The sequence below is a fragment of the Nomascus leucogenys genome, chromosome 6 (genome assembly GCF_006542625.1).
Source record: "Nomascus leucogenys isolate Asia chromosome 6, Asia_NLE_v1, whole genome shotgun sequence".
NCBI lineage: Eukaryota > Metazoa > Chordata > Mammalia > Primates > Hylobatidae > Nomascus > Nomascus leucogenys.
Genome location: NC_044386.1, coordinates 9,541,981 through 9,565,162, shown reverse-complemented (window position 1 = coordinate 9,565,162; position 23,182 = coordinate 9,541,981). Strand labels below are relative to the sequence as shown.

Genomic DNA, 23,182 nt, shown 5'->3' with positions numbered 1-23,182 from the left:
ACAAAATATTTTTTTAAATTAAAAAAAGAGAGACAGAGAGAAAAAGACCTAAATAAGACATGATTTCTGCCATCTTGGATAAAACAATACATATTTGTAAAGTAATGTAACAAATGCTATAAAAAGAAATACAATGATGAAGACAATTTTAAAGGATGGAATGATGGCCAGGCACAGTGGCTCATGCCTGTAATCCTAACACTTTGGGAGGCTGAGGCAGGCAGATGGCTCAAGCTCAGGAATTCAAGACCAGCCCAGGCAACATGGTGAAACCCGGTCTCCACAAAAAATACAAAAATTAGGCAGGTGTGGTGGCTTGTGCCTGTAGTCTCAGCTACCCAGGACACTGAAGTGGGAAGATCACTTGAGCCCAGGAGGTTGAGGCTGCAGTGAGCCATGATCACACCACTGCACTACAGCCTGGGTGACAGAGCGAGACTCTTTCTCATAAAAAAAAATAAAATTTAAATTTAAAAACCTTAATCTGGATTTTAAAAAGAATATCAAATGCTTGCCACTCAAACGTGGACAAGCAAGTCATTGTAAACAGAGAGAAAAAGACAAACAGCTAAGTAAATTAGGGGAGCCTCAACGGCAGTGTAGCACCATTAAAAGAACTGAAGTCAGTCAATGCTGAGACAAGATGCTGAAAAAGCAACATGAGATTATGCCAAGCCTTGCATCTCATTCTAAATGGTGTAGATATCACATAGATTACAGAGGAAGTGCTGACAACTTTTAAACACAGGGGTAAAATAATCAAAGTTCTAGAAAATCTAGAGGCAGAGGTGTTGCGGATGAATGGAGAGCAAGAGGAAGGCCTGAATTAAGTAAGTGGCAAATCGAGTTAGATTAGTAAGAGATTTTAAAAAATTAGAATTGACAATACTTTAAAGACTTATTAGAAGTAAACTTGAGGAAATAATCCAATTTGCCTGCAATTGGGATAATGACTGTGGGGATAATGCAAGTCCCTAAAGAAAGAGCATATAGGATGAGTGGTAGAGATTACCGGTAGTGGTAGGTTTCCGGATAGCTTTTTTTTTTTTTTTTGGGGACGCAGTTTCACTCTTGTTGCCCAGGCGGGAGTGCAATGGCACGAACTCGGCTCACTGCAACCTCTGCCTCCTGGGATCAAGTGATTCTCCTGCCTTAGCCTCCCGAGTAGTTGGGATTACAGGCATGCTCCACCACGCATGGCTAATTTTTTTGTATTTTTGGTAGAGACAGGGTTTCTCCATGTTGGTCAGGCTGGTCTCAAACTCCCAATCTCAGGTGATCCGCCCACCTCGGCCTCCCAAAATGCTGGGATTACAGGCGTGAGCCACCACGCCTGGCCTTAGCCCACTTAAGTTTTTAAAGCAAAAAAGATTTTCCATCTACAAGCCTTGTACCCTATTTTTAATAATTAAATGTGCAACTCTGGCTTTATTCTTTATAATGTGCTTTTCAAAATAAAGATGATGCTGATACACTTTCATTAGATATGGTAAAACATTTCAATGCTGTGCAAATGCATACTTTATGTGCAGCAAAAATAAACATCTTCCTTTAGAAAATGAAAGTACTAATTTTATCTGATCTAAAATAAGGCAAAATTTATGCAAAGTGGAAAAGGTCCAGAAAATTTTTTAAACATTAAATTTAATTTTAAATAAAAATAAAGGTAGAATAAGGCAAAATTTAATTGTCAGATGATTTCCAGTATCTATAAGAAATGTTTTAAATGTTTAATGTAATCTGAATATCAAATCCCTAACAGAGATAAATTGGTAAAGCTATTCTAAACTTTTAAAACTTACCTGTAGAGCATGACATTGTATGGAAGAAAATTAGGCAGCACACTCTTAATTATACGTATAGGAAGCCAAAGCATCAGGAGGACAATGGAGCCAAAGACAATCTGCAGAAGGAAACAGGGTATGACACCACTATAAGAGTCAATCACTCCTGTGCAAAACAGGCAGACTTCTGAGCACACTCAAGCAATATGCAGTCCAGGCCTGTGTCTACTCAAAGCCCAAGCGGTTCCCACTCTACACATTATCTTTGAGTCATTCTGTATAAAAATGTTTTCCTAAGATGCCTGCCCCTCTTCCTGTAAGGACCTCCCATCTAGGACACAAATGCTAAAACGGAAGCCACAAAGGATAATCACCATTTGCTACCTAAGGAATGAGCTAGAAACTTAAAATGAGGAAGCAAAAATGCCTGCAACTTAATAAATCACTTGTAACCAGCTAAGACTTGACCCCATGTTAATGGCTACAAAAGCTTTCAAAGGACGTAATGTTACTTTAGAATTTTATTTTAGAAAAACTTAGATTTACAGCTGGGCGAAGTTATCCCAGCACTTTGGGAGGCCAAGGTGGGCGAATCACTACGTCAGGAGTTTGAGACCAACCTGGCCAACATAGCGATACCCCGCCTCTACTAAAAATACAAAAATTAGCTGAGCGTCATGGTGGGCGCCTGTAATCCCAGCTACTTGGGAGGCTGAGGCACGAGAATTGCTTGCAACACAGAGATGAAGGTTGCAGTGAGCCAAGATCGTACCACTGCACTCCAGCCTGGGTGACAGACCAAAACTCCATCTCAAAAAAAAAAAAAAAAAAAAGAAAGAAATTAGATTTAACTATGTAATTTCTTCTTCTGGGTGGGAAAACTTTGACATGCTTCTGTTAAGAGTTTAATTTACAAGTCAGTAATCAGTAATAAGTCTCCATTGCTTCAATGCAAATTAAACGTAATTCAGACAACCGTAATTTAGCAATCAATCATACCAGTAGTCCCCAACCATTTTGGCATCAGGGACCAGTTCCATGGAAAACAGTTTGCAACGGGGTTTCAGGATGAAACTGTTCTGCTTCAGATCATCAGGCATTAGATTCTCATAACGAGCACACAATCTGGATCCCTCGCACTCGCAGTTCCCAATAGGGTTCCCACTCCCATGAGAATCTAATGCCAAGGCTGATCTGACAGGAGGTGGAGCTCAGGTGGTAATGCCTGCTTGCCCGCTGCCCATCTCCTGCTGTGCGGCCATTCCTAACGGGACATGGACCAGTACCCAGCCAAAACATGGGGGCTAGGGACCCCTGAATTATACTACTATGGAACAAGGAAGTATCTTCCTTTTAGTAAGTATCTTTTTACATATTTATTTTAACAAAGTAACCAATAAAACAGCTACTTGACAACTGAATACCACAGGCTTAGATAAATATATTATTCAATATAATCCATCAGCCCGCTTGAGAACTGGAAAAAAAAAAAAACTAAACAAAACTATAGGTTAGCACACTTTATTCAAAAAAAAAAAAACAATGGAAACATCTTACCACTGACAAAATAAATCTTCGGAGATGCCTATATATTGGTAAATGGATCATTTCCTGTACTGGATTGAAATCTGGATCATTCAAATTCCTTAGAAACCACAGGACACCAGGTCGAAGTACCTGCAAATACATTTTAAATACTATAAATATTCACCAATGTCTTCAAATTCTATATATGAGCTAAAACTTGAACAGAAAGATAAGCACTTAGAATTATTCTGGCATCTAAAGTGGGCCCCAGAAAATGTATATGGTATTCTTGGGAAAGTAAGTTCCTAAACCAGAACTTTATGAAAACTACCCTGTGTCTGATGATGTCCTTTGACATCATCATTCACTGCGGGAGGGGGAAACATTCATTGGGTCCAGTGTGTCAAGAAATCTAGACCTCTGAGATGAAAAATAAATACAACCGTTACTATCGTAAAAGGGTTATGTTGCAATTTATAAATGTCCTAAATAGATGGTCTGATTTCAGTCTTACACTTCCACACAGGAGTTACCTTAATTAAGAAACCCTACAGCCTCAGTATCTTCAATTTACTATCTATGCCTTCCCCCTGTGAATGAAAATCATCACCCAAGAGGCTGTAGGTGATAGGGTAAAGGAGGAGTCTGGGTACTAGTTCTATGTGGTCCAAACTCACTGAGTTATCCTCTGTAACACATCAAATCTGCCCAAACTTCTATTCTCCATCTCCTAAACAAGGGGTTACAGTGTGTGATTTCTAAGGTTCTGCCTAAGTTCCAAATACTAAAATTTTATATCAACAAAAACCACCACACTGATAAAATGAAAGAAATCATTATAAAGCATTTTATTCACTTAATGAAGTAATCTGGAGTTCACATATAATTACATTTTTAAGAAACACATTTCTGTACTTGTTTTAGTTCTCAACCATTTGTTTTAAAGAAAGAATGAAAGCTTTAGTTACCAAGAGAATTTACTGAAATTATACTGTATGATTCAGAGAATGCTTTGGTCCCTGACCCCTCCTCCTCTTCCTCAAATCTTTCAAAGAACAAAGTACACCAAGAGCAGCATGCAGCCTTTGTGCTTTTGTGTTCCGTTCCCACTGGAACTGTCAACCTTGTCCTCCACACCCTGCACATCTCCATCACCCATCTCCATGTAAGCTGACATTTTCAATGTTGTATTCATTTTCAGGCTATAAAATCGAGAACAGGAATTGTGCCTTTGTTTCTCACTGATACCCCAGAACGCAGTATAGCATCCGGCACACAGTGAGCATTCAGTATTTGGGGAATGACTGAGCTTGAGATGTGCACTAATCAAATACTCATCTGCTGTCATCATCTTCAAATCACTAAGAACCAGATTCCAAAAATAGGACTAATAAAGGTATCAGGCCAGGCACAGTGGCTCACACCTGTAATCCCAGCACTTTGGGAGGCCAAGGTGAGTGGATCATTTGAGGTCAGGAGTTCAATAACAGCCTGGCCAACATGGTGAAACCCTGTCTCTACTAAAAATACAAAAATTAGCCGGGCATGGTGGTGGGCTCCTGTAGTCCCAGCTACTTGGGAGGTTCAAGCAGGAGAATCGCTTGAACTCGGGAGGTAGAGGTTCCAAGATCATGGCACTACATTCCAGCCTGGACAACAGAGCAAGACTCGGTATCAAAAAGTAAACAAAATAAAAAAATAAATAAAGGTAATCCATCAGGCCAGTGAACTGGAATCATAAAGGACCCTCATTGTAATTCTATACTTAAGGCGCCTAAATCAAAATGATTTTAAATGTCTGATCCTGCAAAACCATATCCTTTTGGTTATTTCCAGCAGTACAGTTCCTTGAAGTCTGAGACACTCACATCATAGAAAATTCCAAGAGTCTGTATCAGAGGATGGCTAAAGTATATACGAAGTATGATAAAATGAGTACTCTTATCTTTTTCCTCAGTTGAATCGTCTTTCAGACTCAGACAGAAATATTAAAACTTGCCAATTATGGAGACAAACAACTGAAACAGTTTAAAGTAATTAAGTCAAAGTCCCCTATAAGTTATTCCATCTTAGAATAAAATAGTAGAGAATATGATTTAGGTAGGAAATCATCATAGCCTTTGAGACATGACTGGTGGTGAAAGCAAAAGTCCTTTTTATAAATGTACAGCATCAGCATTTCCCTGTGGACTTACCTCTCTCAGTAGTAGAATGAAGGAGGCAAAGTAGAAGACATATACCATTCCCACTAGCCAATGCAGAAACATGGTAGTACCTGGAGCCGACTGAAAGCTCAGTTCTCGATCTTTCAGAGTAGCATCAAACATTTCCTGAGCCAAAACAGGACAGGTAAGAGAGATCTGTGCCCCTACATTTGCCAAGTTAACATTTTCATCTCCTAGGAAATAAATAATCAATCTGCATGCAAGGAACAATTCCTAGAACTACAGTTCACTTAATGTCATTCCACGGTGTCACAGAACTATATACAAGATTGGCTACTGCTTCAAATATAAAGAATGATAAACCAACTGGTAAAAGCTTTATTATTACTGATTATATTAAAGAACTATTTTTGATGAATGTAAAACCTTTTCTTGGTTATAGGTCTGCATTCTTGAGAAGTTTTAAAAGTAAGGTATGGGAGGGTAAATGTTATCTCAGAACCAAAGGCAGTTTTTCTACACATAAAATATTCTTGAAACAATCAAAAACTGATCACTAACAGCAATTAAAGATTATAATCAAGACTGAGCATCTTAGTTAAATCAAATGATTAGGGTTAAATTTATTACTACAAACACAGTTTCCTTATCAAATTATTCTCTATGTATATAATGTCTTGGATTATCTACACAAATTTAAGACAGCAAAATGGGCAATAAAATTCTCCACTATTAGAAAGATTCCATCCAAACTATCCTGACATCAAAAATTTGCACAAAGCCTCAAAAACTCAGGTACTCAAGAAAAATTAACATTAAGATTCTATACTGATACTCTTGCCAAAAGAATAAGCAAATTATCAAATATTTACTTTCCTTTAAAAAGAATCCATGCTGAAGACTTCCTTTTTTGAAGCCTTGAAATTATGCTATTATACAATAATGAATACTCAACTTACCAAGGAACAGATATCCAGCCACCAACCACAAATGAGAGGGAATACTCCAATTTCTACCACCACTAACAAAGAGACCTTAAGTGAAAATAAAGGTCATCAGTATCACCCAAATGTAAGAGAAATCATTTCCAATTTTAAGTTATAACAGGAATTACCTTAACAACAATATAGCAGACTCCCAGTAAGCGACGAGATCTATGAAATTTCACAAGAGTTGCCAAGCCCTACAGCATCAGGTCAAGGAAAAACTGAGTATTTAAAGATACAATGAAACAGGTAACTACTTAGCCAACATTTAGTATTTTTTGACAGAATTAATTTATTCCACATTTTGTCCACACTGACCCTTACTGCAAATACCTACAACTTTTACTAAGATGACAGGGAGAGACAAGTTTTACCATTAATGAAGAGTTCTTTGGTATGAATATTAGTGAACACCCAAGTTGGTTTATTAAAGGATACATGACAAATTATCAGTGTTATTGCTAAAAGTATATACCCAACTATGGTTGTGATTAGGCCTTCAAAATGAGATGCCTGGACCTGGAAATAAGAAAAAAGTAAATAAAATTAATCTTACAACATGTCCTACACCCCAGTTTTCCCATATTAAACAATCCAAATGACTAAAAGAGAATTGTCGAGACAATTTATAACTAGAAAACAACTGTAAAATCTCCTTTGGATGACATCTCTGAAAACCAAATTCTCTCACTGACTGTTATATATTACTAAAAAATGAAAAAAAAAAAAATAACACTTTACCCAAGGAGACAAAATAACAGTAGAGTGAATTAAATTTTACAAAAACAAGAGCACTGTAATACAACAGCCTGCCCTGTACTCTCACTCTAAAGCAGATTTGCTAAAGGCTAACCACTGAAAGCAGGAACACACTGCCCAAGTCACCCACCAGCTGGGTAATATCCTAGCCACTTCATTTCCTACCACTAGAAGTAACTGTTCAAGTTTCCCTTGCTCTGCAAATCTGTCCCATTCTCAACTCACAGAAAGAATTTTGAAAGTAACAATGCCTGTCGGTATTTTTTGATTCCTGAGTTTCAGATAGCAAGTGGCAAAAGTATGGAAAGTCAAAATTTTTCAAAACACTTATCTGAACCTTTCAAGTTCTTGCATTCAACTAGTGAGAATCAGAGGTGTACTAAATATTAGAAGACTTCAGAATGTGATCTCTCAGATCTCAAATATACAAACTGAGCATATGATCTCAGATAGTCAGCTCTTCCTTAAAAGACTAAATTGTTCTAGGACTCCTATAGAGAAGTAATAATCCTTCCAAAATTTATTTACCCCTGGAAAATACTGATAAAATGTCAAAACTAAAGCACTCTAGAAAACACTACAACCCATCATTCCAAAATAGTCTATCCTTTTTTAATTGATATATTGTTACTTTTCTATATTCAGCAGGGGGCACCTGGGGAAAGGGAAAGAAGAGAACATACAAGTTCTTGAGATGGACAGAAAATCAGCCTGTGGGAAACTTTCCCACGGTATGCCTCAGGCCCACCCAGCTGAATGGATTTCAGAGCACATTTTCATTAGCTGGCAACATGACCAATATCTCTTGAGCCACTGTTATTTTTTTTAAAAAAAGAATTGAGACGGTATTGCCTAACTATTCCCTTGCATAATGCCAATGAAGAAATGATGTAACTCTTTAGAATACTATTTGATTAACAATCACATTTGGGAGTAATGAATGAAAGTAACTTTGTAAAAGTATTATACTCACGTGTTCTTCAAATCCCAAACCAACAAGGGAGAAATGACCAATATGGTAAGGGCAAAATGCTAAAAGGGGGGAAAAAATTCAATGAAATCTTCAACATCAAAACAATGAACACTCCTACTACAATCCCCCACTAAAAGGAACTAGGGCTTCTTGGAGAAATGAAAGATTCCAGAACTAGGCTAAAAATATACTGCCTAGGACATTCTCTGTAACTAGAGAACAACAAAACTATTAAGGTCTAATAGGGCCATGCCAAATCAACACAGAAACCATTGTGAAAACAGGCCAAAGAGAGGATAATATGAGCATCAAAAAGACTAATGACCAAAACTGATGGAAAAACACTGAACATATACAAATCCATGAGTTTATGATGCTCAAAAAAGGAAAAGCCCAAAATAATAATCACGAAAAGAGAAAATGCAACATCAAAGAAAACACTTTGATGTTTTGGAAGCAGTTAGCACACCAATGGGAATAGTTAATGCACCAATTCCTTATTCTGAAAACCAAAATTAATGGCGAAAATATGAGCATCTGTCCTACTTGCCCTGGACAGACAGGTTAGGGTTGACTGAATAGTCCCAAATTGATAAGAATTTCTTCTTCTTTCAGAAAAGTCAGCCAATAAATGTAAAAAATGACAATTTAAAAATCACCATTCTGACACCCCTAATACAGTAAATAATTCTGGCAAGGATCATCAAGAGCTAATAAAAATAATTAAGTGGAAGGTTGATGGAACACTAAGACACTAAAATATCACTCCCAACAGATTATTTTATAATGGTAAAGGGAAAAACAAAACCTAAGATTAGAGGCCCAGGTTGATATCAGCTGAATCCAGTGATAAAAGTGGATAATCCAGCATCATGTATCTCAGCTCCTCACATATACTATTAATAGGCACAGTGTGACCAGTGATGGATTTGTCCCAGATGTATTGAACCTGAATCTAATAAGGCCCTTAGATCTGACTTCCAGTTTAAGAGAAATATGGGAGACAAAGGATAAAGGCAGAGGACATCCAGGAAGCAGATGGACAGATGGAAAACATGACATGCTGCTAGAACAGTTAATCTAATCCCAGCGACAAATCAATGGCCAAATAGGATGAGTTGGGGGAAGCAAAGAGAAGAGTACTCTAGATTAAAAGACTAATAACTTACGACTTAACAACTAAAAGTAATATGTGGACCTTATTTGGGTCTTCAAAGAAACCAACTGCAAAATAGTATCTAAGGGGACAACCCAGAGAGTTTGAATATGATGGATTATTAGGAAATATTAAATTCTAGTAATTTTGTAAGGTGAGATAATGGCATTATAGCTAAGTATGAAAGTCTTTTTAAAATCTTTATAGCAAGAATTTTTATAGTCTTCTTTTTCCTCAAGCCTTTCTGGCTAAATTTTACTTCATTGCTAATAATAAAATGTAGTTATCTTTTCTTTATGGTAGAAATAAATCGACAGCACAGTAGATTACCAGAGGAGTGGGAAACTCAATCATGGAGAGAGAAGTCAGAGTGAACCTACTAGGGATCTGGCCTCTAACCCTTCCTATTTCATGGGTAGGAATCTTTTTGAACAAGTATTCCCAATATATTTAAATTTATTTATAAATTATATATACATACTAGTTTACTAACATATTGTGTGTAATATAAAGCAGAAGAAATTTAAAAAGGTAAGGAAAAAAACTGTATGTTGAATTTTGCCTATTTTGCTCTCGTATCCCAGTCTAAAGACGACTCAACGAGGCCCCTGGGAGGGGCAAGTTTTAACTCTATTAGCTTAAATAATTATTAACCTTAAACACCAGTTGCAACAATCAACTTCCATCCCATTACACACAAACTAATGGAAAGGCATCCTGAAATTAAGGACTATTTCTCAGGATTGTCACCTTCTACTGGAAGACCACAGCTTTGTCAAATTATATTTCTGCAAAGCATATGACCACAAGAGCCAAAAAACTGCCCGTAGAAAACTTCCAACAGAGCAACCCATGCAAGAAAAAAACAGGAGGGTGTTTAACCCCAATGATTAAAAGAAAAAGTATGTTCCTAATGGAAGAAAACTTGTTTCATTTCAAAAGATCCTAACTATACAATAAAACTTAAGTTTACTAAAAAAATCTTTTCGCAGTATAAGCTCAGGAGGTTGGATTAGAAAAAGCTTTACTTAGATTTGATTTCCATAAATGAGAGTTCTTATTTGTATAATTCATGTTTTAAATGTGACCTGTTTCTCCAAACATTAATTTAGCATTAAGCTTTTCTGCAAAAGACTTAAATCTATATTTTCTCTAGAAAAAATGCAGTCAAGATCATAACATTTTCACAGTTTATATATGAATTATTTTACATAATGAAAAATATATGCAGAATAACATACAGACACCCCCACATGCAAAGAGAACAAAGAATCCTAATAAATCTGCACCTTTGTGAGTATCTACTAAAAATTAAGAAATCAATGGAAGTATCCAAAATACTTTGTTAACAAAATACAAGTAAATTTATCTTTCTCTTTTACAGATAATATACAGAAATCAATTTTTGGTCTCATCCTCAGTCCAAATATTCAAAGCCCCTTACACCACATGGCTTCTTATTAAAGACATCTGTTTTACACATCACAATGTAGTCCCCAACAGAGCGAATAACTTGGAATTTGGTGGAAGAAGCCTTGGGAAATCTCTACTCATCCTCTTCAGCAGAGCTGAGGGGTAAATCCCATGTACTAAGGAAGGAATTTCTCATAGATTATCCCTATATAGGGATATGTTGCCTGAGGTCTCTGAGATACAAATCATAGGACACCTAACAACCCCATTCTATCAGACCCTACCTCCTCACCCCTAAGAGATACAGAAACTGAATTCTAAGGCCTTGGTTTACTCAACTTAGTTTTCCTTACCTCTTCTGGAAAGGAGAAAAACCTCTGTCAACAGTGTCTCCTCAACCTTGCCTTTCTTCCTCTAATTACTCCCAATGGGAGGGACCATTGTGTGCTGTCAAAGAATCCTCACAGCTGCTCTCGCAGAAGTGCTTGGAAGTGATTTTGCATGTGCTGGAATCTGGTTCTAAGGGGCGCTCACATTTGGGGAAGGCTTACTGTCTTCCCACAAGCCTACACTCAGCTCTGGTAACAGCTCCCAAGTCAAGATCTCTAGAAGGCAATGGTCAGGATTTTGACAGATGAAAACAAGATATTCCACCATAGGGAAGAGCACACAGACAATCAGCAGAAAACTAATTCCAGAAATGGGAAACTGTATATTTTCAAGTTGGTCTAAAACCAGCTTCTACAAAAAAAAAAAAACCCAGAAATGCCCAACAGAGTGAGAGACAGGTAGGTAACTGCAGTCACTGCTGCTTAGGAAAGTATCTGTCTGTCTGGGGCCTAGCTATACAGGGTTTGTACCTGAAACTATTTTCATGTACCGCTTAGTATTTATTTCTATGTTAAAAAATAATAATACTAAACCTATAACAAGACTCCTACAAAATTAAATTCCTACCATAATACTATAAAAAAAAAAGCACAAACACAACTTACCAAAAACAAGAATGAACAGTGTATTTAAAGATACCACCCAGAAGACATGTTCCTAAAGGAAAAAAGCATCAATAAAGCATATTAAATTCATATTTAACATACGTTTAATTGGACTATTCCACTTATTTAGCTAGAGCCAAATAGTAAAAACAGCTAAGATTGAAATTTTCCCTCTCTTGATTTGGGATTTCAATCTAGACATAATATGTAACTTTCATTTTTCATTAGATAGCTCATACAACTAAGCCTAATAAAACTGAGAAATGTTACATGTAGAAAAAACAAATTCATTTATAAATACTTCCTTTTTAGAAATAATCTACCACAAATTACACAGATTTTCATAACTACCAGATTTCATTTAAATCAAATGACACTGAAAAATTTCAAATGGAGAAAAATTTGAAAGCCAAATTAATTGTAAACATCATGTTAATGTCAACTGCAGTGTTTCTTTCAATGTCCAATCTGCCTTCTTGACACCTACAAGGTCACTATTGCCTGGCTACCACTCCTTTGGAAAACTCTAGCTTGATCTCCTCTGGTCCCTCCACTCCCTATGGTGGCCTGACTTTCTTTGTCCTGTCTCACCTGACCATCTGGTCACCTCCCACAGTTACATACTGTCACCTCTAAGGTGACAGCTATCTGCCTATTCCTTCAGCCATGTTACACACACTTTAGCTATGCCCCATGCTGACACTGACCAGACTGCCCAAGTCCATTCATTCATGCCCACAACCTTCCCCAACCATCAAGTTAAATGATCCTTCCAAAGATCTTTTGTCTAAAAAAAGAATTTCTCTGGTCAGGTCCCCTAATCTTCCACAAAGAAGGGTAATTAGTTTGTAAATGACTCCTACATTTCTTCTCACCATGGTGGCTCAATTTTTTCAACCTCTCTGCCTTAAGGGCTCCTAAATTTTCCCTGTCCCCAACATATTTTATACTTCAACCTCTAAGTTATCTTTGCTGAATATTTCCTGCTGACAAACTCCATTCCACTAAGATCTAATCAAACCCTCTTTTGTGCCCCTCTTGTGTCCTATGCACACTTTTTGTCACTGAGTCTCCAAAATATTCCTTGTTTACATGTTCATTTCTCTCTACCACACTACACAGCATCTTTGAGAACAGGGACCCCGTCTCATTCATACGCATTGAATTCATAGGCACTGAATTCTCCAGTGCCTATCACAATAGCTGGCACACTATACATATTAAATATTTTTTACTAAAATAATGAATTCATCCTGTCAAAGGTTTTTCCAATAATTCAAATGAGTTTGAGTCAACACCACTATCTCAACGACTCCTGTTCTTCATTTATGAGGAACTGACGGAGTAAGAAATATAAATCAGTACGTGGCCAAATAATGCCTTCTATACTGACTGTGATCAAACCATGATTAGAAGCTCATTAATATCACATTCCCACTAAACTGTGGAATTATGCCAGATATGTTCCTAAAAACCTACACACTGCTAAATTCAACATCCTCTTCTGGTTAACATCTGGAGCCAGCCTGAGGAGAAGGCCAACACTGAGGACAGCAAAGGAGACAGATGTGGATACCTGGGTGTCTGATGACATTGTTGGGCCTATGGATCAAGCAACCTCAAGCCCATTCTTCCTCTGGACTTCCTGTTATATTAATGTTCCAACCAGTAGAGGTTCTGCTACCTGCAGCCAAAGTCATCTTAAGCTATTTAAAAATCCCAAATGGCAAATAACTTCATATTACAGGACCTGAAAACAGCATCATTTCTTCTTTAAAGGACAAGTTCTTTAAAGAATTGCTCCTCACCTTAGAGGTGCAATCTTTACTAATATGGCAAAGTTCCTAGGTAAAGACAGGTGGGGTTTAGCAAACAGGAAAACCTAACATCAGCCTGGGGTGTCTCACTGTGAAAATATGCAAAACTGCTTTGCTTCTACCAGTACAGGCAATAAGCACCGCAAGATGAAACTTTAAAAGAAGACCAAGTTCTTTTTAACTACCATTAACTTTGGGGTTTATTTTCTTTGCTAAAAATCAATTATTTAATAATTTTTTTAAAATATTACCTTTATGCTTTTTCAATATTTTCAGCACACTAAACATACAATCTTCAACATATAAAGTAATCAAAAGCCAAAGGGCATCTTGACCTTTACTACATACTATAAATGTGAAGTTTCTGAATCACTAAGACAACTCCAATTCTGTTATTAAAATGAATTAGTTTTGGCGGGGCGTAGTGGCTCACGCCTGTAATCCCAGCACTTGGGGAGGCCGAGGCAGGCGGATTACAAGGTCAGGAGATCGACACCATCCTGGCTAACATGGTGAAACCCCACCTCTACTAAAAATACAAAAAATTAGCCGGGCATGGTGGTGGGCACCTGTAGTCCCAGCTACCTGGGAGGCTGAGGCAGGAGAATGGAGTGAACCCAGGAGGCGGAGGTTGCAGTGAGCCAAGATCACGCCACTGCAGTCCAGCCTGGGTGACAGAGTGAGACTCCGTCTCAAAAAAAAAAAAATAGTTTTACTTACCAGAAAAACTAGTGATCCATCAAGTCCTAGCATCTAAAATAAACAAAAATGATAAGCATTAATTTGAGATGCAACAGAACTTTCTATTCTAATTTATGAAAAGCCTCATTTTCCTTTCAATATCTTTAAACACAGTCCTCGCCCACTTCCTATACTTTCCAATACTTCCTATCATTTTCAGAAAATAAAAAAAATTCTGTTTCTCAATGAGAGTTTTATATTTTGGGTCTCCTTTTATTCAAAATTACATGATTTATAAAGTTTAAAAAAGTTCCATCTTGGATTTGTTACTCAAGATATACAGCTAATTAAGACTACTTCATAATAAAACTGTATTATTTTTGTCAACTGAAGCATGAAAATACTACTTAAATTTAAATTATTTTGTTTTTCAAAAGTCCACAATTTCAGGTAAAACATTTCCTAAATGGAGCAAGATTTTGTAAGACAAAAAAAGTCACCAACATCACAATATTTTTACCATAAACAGTGTATCACTTAACTTTCACTAGGAATGAAAATTCTAGTAACTTTTCATCAACTGTAACGATAACATTAGTGTATACATCTAAATACACCAAAGTTTAAAATATATTTTAGGATTAAAACACCAGGATACTTGACAGAAAAAGGTCTTACTCTTTCCCATGTAAGCTCTTCGGCAGCTCGGTCCCATTCTAAAGCATTCCAATTCATGTCATCTGAAAATATAATTGCAATTTAAAGATTACTGATGGAACTTGAACTAAAAATAATAAATAAAAAAAATAGAATGCACTAAAAATAGTAAAATTTAGTACTTTGTAAGCTGTTGTTGAGAAGCTAAGCCACATTTCCATACTGAGTATTTGCTTGTCAGGGAACAAATAAGAATAAAAACATACATATAAATAAATAATACATATACAGTAAGGTAATCCTAGATTGAGATAAATGCTAGAAAGGGAATAAATAGGGTTATGTGAAAGAGAGGAATTCAATAGCTCTAAGCCAGGAAAGAACCTGGCAGATTTGAGAAAAGTAAGGAAGCCAGGGGACTAAGGACATTCTGAGTAATGATATGGGTAGTAGAAAGACAGAATCAGATCATACAAGAGGAATGTGGAGTCTGGATTTTATTCTTTAGTAATGGGAAAACTACTAAAAGATTTAAAGGCAGCAGAGTAATATGAACTATGCGGAGCAAGAATGGAAGGAGAAAGAATAGTTAGGAGCTACTGTATTAGATCAAGAGAGAGAAATAATGGCCAGACCCAAGGGTAGCAGCAGGCTGTATTCTCAGAGCCTCTGACCTCTCCCTGCAAAGGCCCCCTGTTACCATTACACAAGTCACTTTTTCTCATCCTTCAGAGGTCTCAACTCAAATACCAGGTACTCTGAGCTACCTGGAAAACCTTATTTAAAACAGGTCTAGGCTGGGCACAATGGCTCATGCCTATAATCGCAGCATTTTGGGAGGCTGAGGCAGGAGAATCACTTGAGCCCAGGAGTTCAAGACCAGCCAGGACAACAGGGAGAACCCATCTCTACCAAGAAAACAAAATCAAAAACAAAATTAGCTGGGCGTGGTGGCACACATCTGTGGTCCCAGCTACTTGGGGAGCTGAGGTGAGAGGATCACTTGAGCCCAAAAGGTCAAGGCTGCAGTGAGCTGTGTTCCTGCCACTGTACTCCCACCCAGGTGACAGGGCAAAACCTTTTCTCAAAAAAAAAAAGTAAATTAATTAAATAGGTCTCTCCCCAACAGCACCCTCAGAGCAACCTGCACAACACTTATCATGACGTGTATTTCCTACTTTTTCACTAAACCAGAAACTCCAGGAATGCAGCAGCCTAATGTTTTGGTCACAGTTAAATGCTCAGTGTCTAACAGAGTGCCTGACACAAAGAGACACAAAAATATCAGGCATGTCAAGTAGAACTAGAGATAGCGCAAAGCTTGACAGGAAAACTGTGGTGGGAGGTAGGAGGAGAAGTGAGTGACCGACAGCTGACTGGTAGACCCTGTCTTGGATCTTTTTTTTTTTTTTTGAGACAGAATCTTGCTCTGTCACCCAGGCTGGAGTGCAGTGGCATGATCTCAGCTCCCTGCAGCCTCTGCCTCCTGGGTTCAAGTGATTCTCCTACTCAGCCTCCCAAGTAGATGGGATTACAGGCATGCGCCACCACGCCCAGCTAATTTTTGTATTTTTAGTAGAGATGGGGTTTCACCATGTTGGCCAAGCTGGTCGCAAACTCCTGACCTCAGGTGATCTACCCATCTCCTGTCTTGGATCTTATTTTACATTCTAGAGTTTACACTGCTAGAAAACGAGACGTTGATTTATTTAGATGGCACCTTGTCTGCAGTATACACTTCGAGATTCTTTTTCAATTTTAGAAATTGCACTGACTTAAGGGACATGGAAAGAGAGAAGCAAATGAATGAGGTAAATCTGTATCAAAGTCCTTTATTTAAAAAAAGTAGTACCTAATCCAACATAAAAAATAGTTTCTTCCTATCTATCCTATTAAAAAAGTCCTGTGTAGGCCGGGCGCAGTGGCTCACGCCTGTAATCCCAGCACTCTGGGAGGCCAAGACGGGCGGATCATGAGGTCAGGATATCGAGACCATCCTGCCTAACACGGTGAAATCCCGTCTCTGCTAAAAATACAAAATATTAGCCGGGCGTGGTGGTGAGCGCCTGTAGTCCCAGCTACTCAGGAGGCTGAGGCCGGAGAATGGCGTGAACCCAGGAGGCGGAGCTTGCAGTGAGCCAAGATAGCGCCACTGCATTCCAGCCTGGGCGACAGAGACTCAGTCTCAAAAAAAAAATAAAAATAAAAAAGTCCTGTGTAAAAAGGATTTTAAAACACAAAACATGCCCTGTTTCATAGAAAAAAACATATTTATGCATATGTACTCCATAAATGCCAGTTTGCCAAAATAAAGTAAAAATAAGTTAGAAACAGAACTTCACAACATTAAAATTTGAAAACGCCAGCCCTTTTCCTCAATGCAAGTTGAGAACAGATTTGCAGCGCTGAAGAATGAGGACACACAAGCAGCCATTACCCTGGGCTCCGTTATTAGCATCTGCTGCATCTTCCACACCAGCGTCATCTTCCTCCTCATTGTCCTCCTCCTCCTCTTCTGCCTGGTCATCCTGGGCATCAGGGTTTTCCCCCACCACTGCATTCTCAGCTGGTGGGTTAGCAGGCTGATCAGCAGCAACATTTTCTGCACCATTTCCTCCTGCTGGAGCCTAAAATCACAGAAAAGCCCAGAAATTTAGATCCACTTGTCTGTTTTGCTCTGTTTCCAAATCACAATATTCTTGCTAAAAAAAAAAAACAAAACAAAACTAGGCCAGGTGTAGTGGCTCATGCCTGTAATCCTAGCACTTTGGGAGGCTGAGGCAGGCAGATTGCTTGAGCCCAAGAGTTCAAGACCAGCCTGGCCAGCACAGCAAGACCCTATCTGTACTTAAAAAGTTAGCCAGGCATGGTGCTTTGCGCCTGTAGTCCCAGCTACTCAGGAGGCTGAGGTAGGAGGATCTCTTGAGCCCGGAGGTTGTGAGGCTGCAGTTAGGTGTGATCACGCCACTGCACTCCAGCCTGAGTGACAGAGCAAGACCCAATCTCAAAAAACAAAAACAAATATAAACTCTACTAAATTCTTTTTAAAAAGAAAACCTTTCAAAGACATCTTTTTTAAATGTATCCGATGTGGGATCAATTTTAGTATATAAGAACATAACCTCACTTCATAGCACATGTACATATTCATTCAGTATAATTTAACGGATTAACAGTTCACAAAGCATTATAGAAAATGGTTAACAAATCTGGCTCTCTTAAAAACAACATTCTGTAGTCCTCTTTATGAGACAGCCTTTGTCTTTATTGACAGCATCAGGGATGAAAACACATTTTTTTTAAAATGTACATACATATATACATACATGCTCTGTTATCAAACACCTGAGGAAATGTTTTCAAATTTCTGCTCAGTGGGTAAGATTGTGCACATGGACTTTAGTATACCCCCTAATGCTGTTCCCACTCTAGCTAGAAAATTAAGAGGCAAAGTCATAATACCACTTTCTTGATTTTTCACATCTCTCTTCATCTTCACCCAAACCTTTCCACTGCCCTCCTTTGTAATAACAAAAGAATGTTTATGAGGGACATGGAAGTCAAGAGTTTGAGTCTTAGAAAGAGACAATAATTCTCATGACCTACCTAAGTAAAATCAATTTTGGGGTAGGGGAGTTACCTCATTTTGGTGATGCCCCGCAGCATTGAAGGGTGGAGCAGCATGCTCCAACCAAATTGGTGCTCCCCCGTGGACTATCTGCTCTCTCAACCACACCAGGCTGATGAATGCACACAGTGTGCATGTCACCACAAAACAACCCTGCAAACAATCTGCCAACAAATTTTCCCTATTAAAAAAAAAATACATATAATTACTCCAAAGAACACTTAAAATTAGGAAAACAAAGGTAAAAAATTTTCTTATACTAAAGTCTCAGAAAAAAAAACAGCCAGAAAAATAAATAATAATTTTTTGGATGAAAATCTCAAGTTTCTCCAAAAGAACAATTTGTGATTACGGTGAAATTCTATTTATAAGAGAACCTATACATATTTATGTACTTGTATTACGTATCTTATTTAGGCATCAAATACCATCAGAACTATATGGAAATTACCTATCCATAGCCTATCTTTTGAAAATGGCCTAGAAACACAAAGGCAGCAAGCAAAAAAAGACAAAAGCAGTCTAACACTTGACAAAGGCCATGCATTAAATTTATGTAATTTACCAAAGGTTAAAAACTCTGTCCAACTCTAAGAATTTCTGTATCTTTATTTTACACACGTTTAAAAACTTGATTAGCTGACACCTGAACCCACACAAATTAATAGAATCATCAAATCAGAAAAGAGGAGAAGCTCCTCCAGACAAGTCTAATGACAACATAAAGAAATGAAGGTTGAGAGATATTCAGTATGCCATATGTAAGACAAAGAGGTCTATTATAAATTTAATAGAAGTTTGTCACTTGGCCAGGTGCGGTAGCTCATGCCTGTAATGCCAGCACTTTGGGAGGCCAAGGCAGGCAGATCACTTGAGGTCAGGAGTTTGATACCAGCCTGGCCAACGTGGTGAAACCCCATCTGTACTAAAAATACAAAAATTAGCCAGGCATGATGGTGTGCACCTATAATTCCAGCTACTCGGGAGGCTGAGGCAGGAGAATCGCTTGAACCCAGGAGGCAGGGGTTGCAGTGAGCCGAGATTGAGCCACTGCACTCCAGCATGGGTACAGAATGAGACTCCATCTCAAAAAAAAAAAAAAAAAAGAAGTTTTTCATTTAGAAAGCAAATCAAGTTTTGATGCTAACTGCAATCATACCAAAAGTGTATTAGTTTCTCAACAAATCCAGAAAGGCAAAGTATGGTTCCTTTAGTAATCATACAAGAAAAAATGCATCAAATATCGTGATACTGAAGACCATTTTGTCCTTTTCCTTTCTTAAGAGGCTTATCTTTCCTTCCCTAGTCCATGTTTATGATTTCAGAATTATTCACAGATAACTCAAAAACCTCTGGACTCTTAGCCATTGGAAAATCCATTATTTTAATGGAATCACTTTTTTCCTCCATAGAAAACCTGAGAAGGGTCAATCTGGTAGACCTTGACCCAGCAGCTCCAAACTTAAACTAAACTGGTAAGGCCTCTAGGAAAATATAGTCTGCAATATGTCCTGAATCAAAAGACGAATCCTAACTACCACCTTAGTAAGGAACTCTCCAGGCTATTAAATTCTGAAAGGTTGGGACCAAAATATCCCCTTTACATCTTCCTTGCCATAAGCAATAATCCTGTTTGTTACAGATTTTAAACATTTGGTGACAAACTCTGGAGTCCTTTTTCCTTATTCCTTTAATGTGGGCTGGTTTTGTGAATCCTGGACAGAGGTGATGCTGCCCAAGTTCCAGAGCCCAGAGGAGGGCCTGCAAGCTTCTTCTCTTGCCCTTTTAGAACGCTGTCCTGAGACTACCATGTAAAGAAGCCCCACTAGCCTTCTAGAAGATAAGAGCCACAAGGAGGAGAACCAAGGCATCTCAGACAAACCATCTTAGATCATTAAGTCCCAGTAAAACAGCTGAGTGACCTAGGCAAGCCCAATAGATGAAAAGCTCAGCTGAGCCCAGCTCAAACTGCTGACCCCAGAATTATAAGCAAATAAAATGGTAGCTGTTTTAAGCCACTAAGGTTTGGGACAGTTTGTTTTGCAGCAATAGATAACTGATACAGTGCACCTAGAGATGACCTCAATTACTAAGCTACAGAATATATAGAAACTGATAAGACATTAAGGAAATTTAAAGTAAAATTTCACAGAAAAAAAATTCTATAGAGAGTATAAAATATTACTCAGAAAAAAAGTAGTGTGGTCACAAATGCTATCAGAAAAACTGGCTCAATTTTTCAAACTGTAAAAGGTGGCTTAGGACTATAAAACCAAGCCATGTTATAATTTATTTTGACTAGCCCACTAGGCTTCCAGTGGTCCTCTGGAGTCAATGAGTAGTCTAATGAAAGCAATTCAGGTGACCCTCAAGCCAATCAGGTGAGAGGGGAAAAGAAGCCTGCCAATATAAGGCAAGCAACAATGCTTAATGTCAAGATATAGTAAAGTAACTACAGGCAAGTTCTTACCATTTATATTCTAATGATCATGGAAAACATTTAAAAAATAAATTTGAGTTCAAATGTGTATGTTAAAAACACATGTTAAAATGAACTCTTGGGCAAGCACAGTGACTCATGCCTGTTGTAATCCCAGCACTTTGAGAGGCCGAGGTGGGCAGATTACTTGAGGTCAGGAGTTTGAGATGAGCCTGGCTAACATGGTGGAACCCCATCTCTACTAAAAATACAAAATATTAGCCTGGGTTGGTGCCACACGCTTGTAATCCCAGCTATTCAGGAGGCTGAAGCAGGAGACCCAGGAGGCAGAAGTTGCAGTGAGCAGAGATCACACCACTGCACCCTACCCTAGGTAATACAGCAAGGCTCCATTTAAAAAAACAAAACAAAACAAAACAAAAAAACTCTTATGAACATAAGACAGTAGTATATATCTCAAACTGCATGACAGCCTATTTAAAAAGTCATCCCAGACGGGCGTGGTGGCTCACACCTGTAATCCCAGCACTTTGGGAGCCCGAAGCGGGTGGATCACCTGAGGTCAGGAGTTCGAGACCAGAGTGACCAACATGGTGAAACCCTGTCTCTACTAAAAATACAAAAATTAGCCAGGCATGGTGGCGAGTGCCTGTAATCCCAGCTACCCTGGAGGCTGAGGCAAGAGAATCGCTTGAACCCAGGAGGCGGAGGTTGCAGTGAGCCGAGATCGCACCATTACACTCCAGCCTGGACAACAGAACAAGACTCCATCTCAAAAAAAAAAAAAAAGAAAAGTCATCCCATCATTACAAACCAGTCCCATAAAACAGGTATGTTTTAAAAGAAATGCCATTTACATTTATCAGCTACTTCTACTGCAGCTATAAAACTGTTAGTGTAATAGACATAAATTATTGTTCTCAAAACAATTTACAAATTATAATAAAAATAAATATGCAAGGAAAAAAGCAAGCATCATCTACATCATGAAACACTCGTCACAGAGGTTCAATACTCACGTTGACAGCATATCTAATGGCAGTGTCAGTAGTGAGCTCACGGAGCCAGTAAACAAGCACTTGTAGATGCGGCCTACCGAAAAAGAGCATGATGGCATACAGTCACAACTCGCATCATGAATTCACATAGCTGCTCAAGAAAGCAGAGGTAAAGTGGAACGCCACAGATGCCACTGAGATAAATAGTCTTTACAAGCTTAAGTCTCAAAATATTAAATTTTTTAAAACATGGTCAAGCACAAATATAGTGACAATGAAGAGTAAATGTTACACAATCATGTTTAGCGCTTAGATTCTCTCTAGGTTTACTTGCTTTTTTTTTTATTGAATGAGCTTTGATGTTTGAAAAGAAAAATCTAAAGTAAAGATCTCCAAAATTATAATATAAAGAATTTTTTAAATTCTATAATCCCAAAATCCATTGTCTGCTCATGACAATAAAAGTTTCAGTTTTGGAGGTGTAAGTCTTTGAAATTAAGAGAATTTTTCAGTAGAGTATGTACTGCAATGCCATAAATGGCAACCTGACAACCAATATTTTAAAAGCACAGATTCACAGGTCCTCTAAAATACAGAATATATTATTCTAAATTCTGGCCATTTCGAGAAAGACAAAGTATGGGTGAAGGTACTGCTATCACGGCAGAAAGTCTTTTAGTCAGGAAGGCAGAATTCTAGACAGAATGAGATAACAGACCACAGATTTGAAAATGGGGCACAAGAATAAAAACCTGAGGCTTTCTTTCAAACCAGTATTTGGGTATTAGCTTAAGCATTCCCTATACAGCCTTGTATCAGAGACTTCAGTTCAGATTTTCAGTGACTTATAATGGCTGTTTTCAAAACCAAGTCAAAATGGAAAGGTAAGAAAAGATTTTCTGTAATAAAAATTACTTACATGTTTATAAAATACTCAGGCAAGTATGCTTGCAACAATGTAAAAATGACAAACCAAATGTTTAGATAGGTAAATGGATTCATATGCAATAGGCCTTCTTACTACAGAGTGCTGTGCATCGTTAAAAAAAAATAAGACAGCACAACACTCACTCACATGGAAAGACCACCAGGATACGATGCTAAGCTAAAGAGAAAAGTTACAGAATATGTATCGTGTGACGTAATTTAAATTGTGTGTATCTGTATATCAACAAATTAGAACGGAAATCAAGCTCGTGATTA

At 37.9% G+C, this 23,182-nt stretch overlaps 1 protein-coding gene across 1 annotated transcript in view; it reads right to left on the bottom strand.

The window, feature by feature from the left end:
* Positions 1 to 23,182, bottom strand: part of MARCHF6 (membrane associated ring-CH-type finger 6) — an 80,983-nt gene that overhangs the window by 26,794 nt on the left and 31,007 nt on the right. The window contains exons 5-17 of the mRNA XM_003263161.3: positions 22,001 to 22,073; positions 18,554 to 18,722; positions 17,351 to 17,540; positions 14,935 to 14,996; positions 14,296 to 14,328; positions 11,759 to 11,810; positions 8,195 to 8,253; positions 6,901 to 6,981; positions 6,591 to 6,659; positions 6,436 to 6,510; positions 5,507 to 5,641; positions 3,342 to 3,461; positions 1,803 to 1,903 (exon numbers count right to left, since the gene is read on the bottom strand). Of these exons, the coding sequence (XP_003263209.1) occupies positions 1,803 to 1,903; positions 3,342 to 3,461; positions 5,507 to 5,641; positions 6,436 to 6,510; positions 6,591 to 6,659; positions 6,901 to 6,981; positions 8,195 to 8,253; positions 11,759 to 11,810; positions 14,296 to 14,328; positions 14,935 to 14,996; positions 17,351 to 17,540; positions 18,554 to 18,722; positions 22,001 to 22,073 (1,219 nt within the window). The remainder of the gene's footprint in view (positions 1 to 1,802; positions 1,904 to 3,341; positions 3,462 to 5,506; positions 5,642 to 6,435; positions 6,511 to 6,590; positions 6,660 to 6,900; positions 6,982 to 8,194; positions 8,254 to 11,758; positions 11,811 to 14,295; positions 14,329 to 14,934; positions 14,997 to 17,350; positions 17,541 to 18,553; positions 18,723 to 22,000; positions 22,074 to 23,182) is intronic.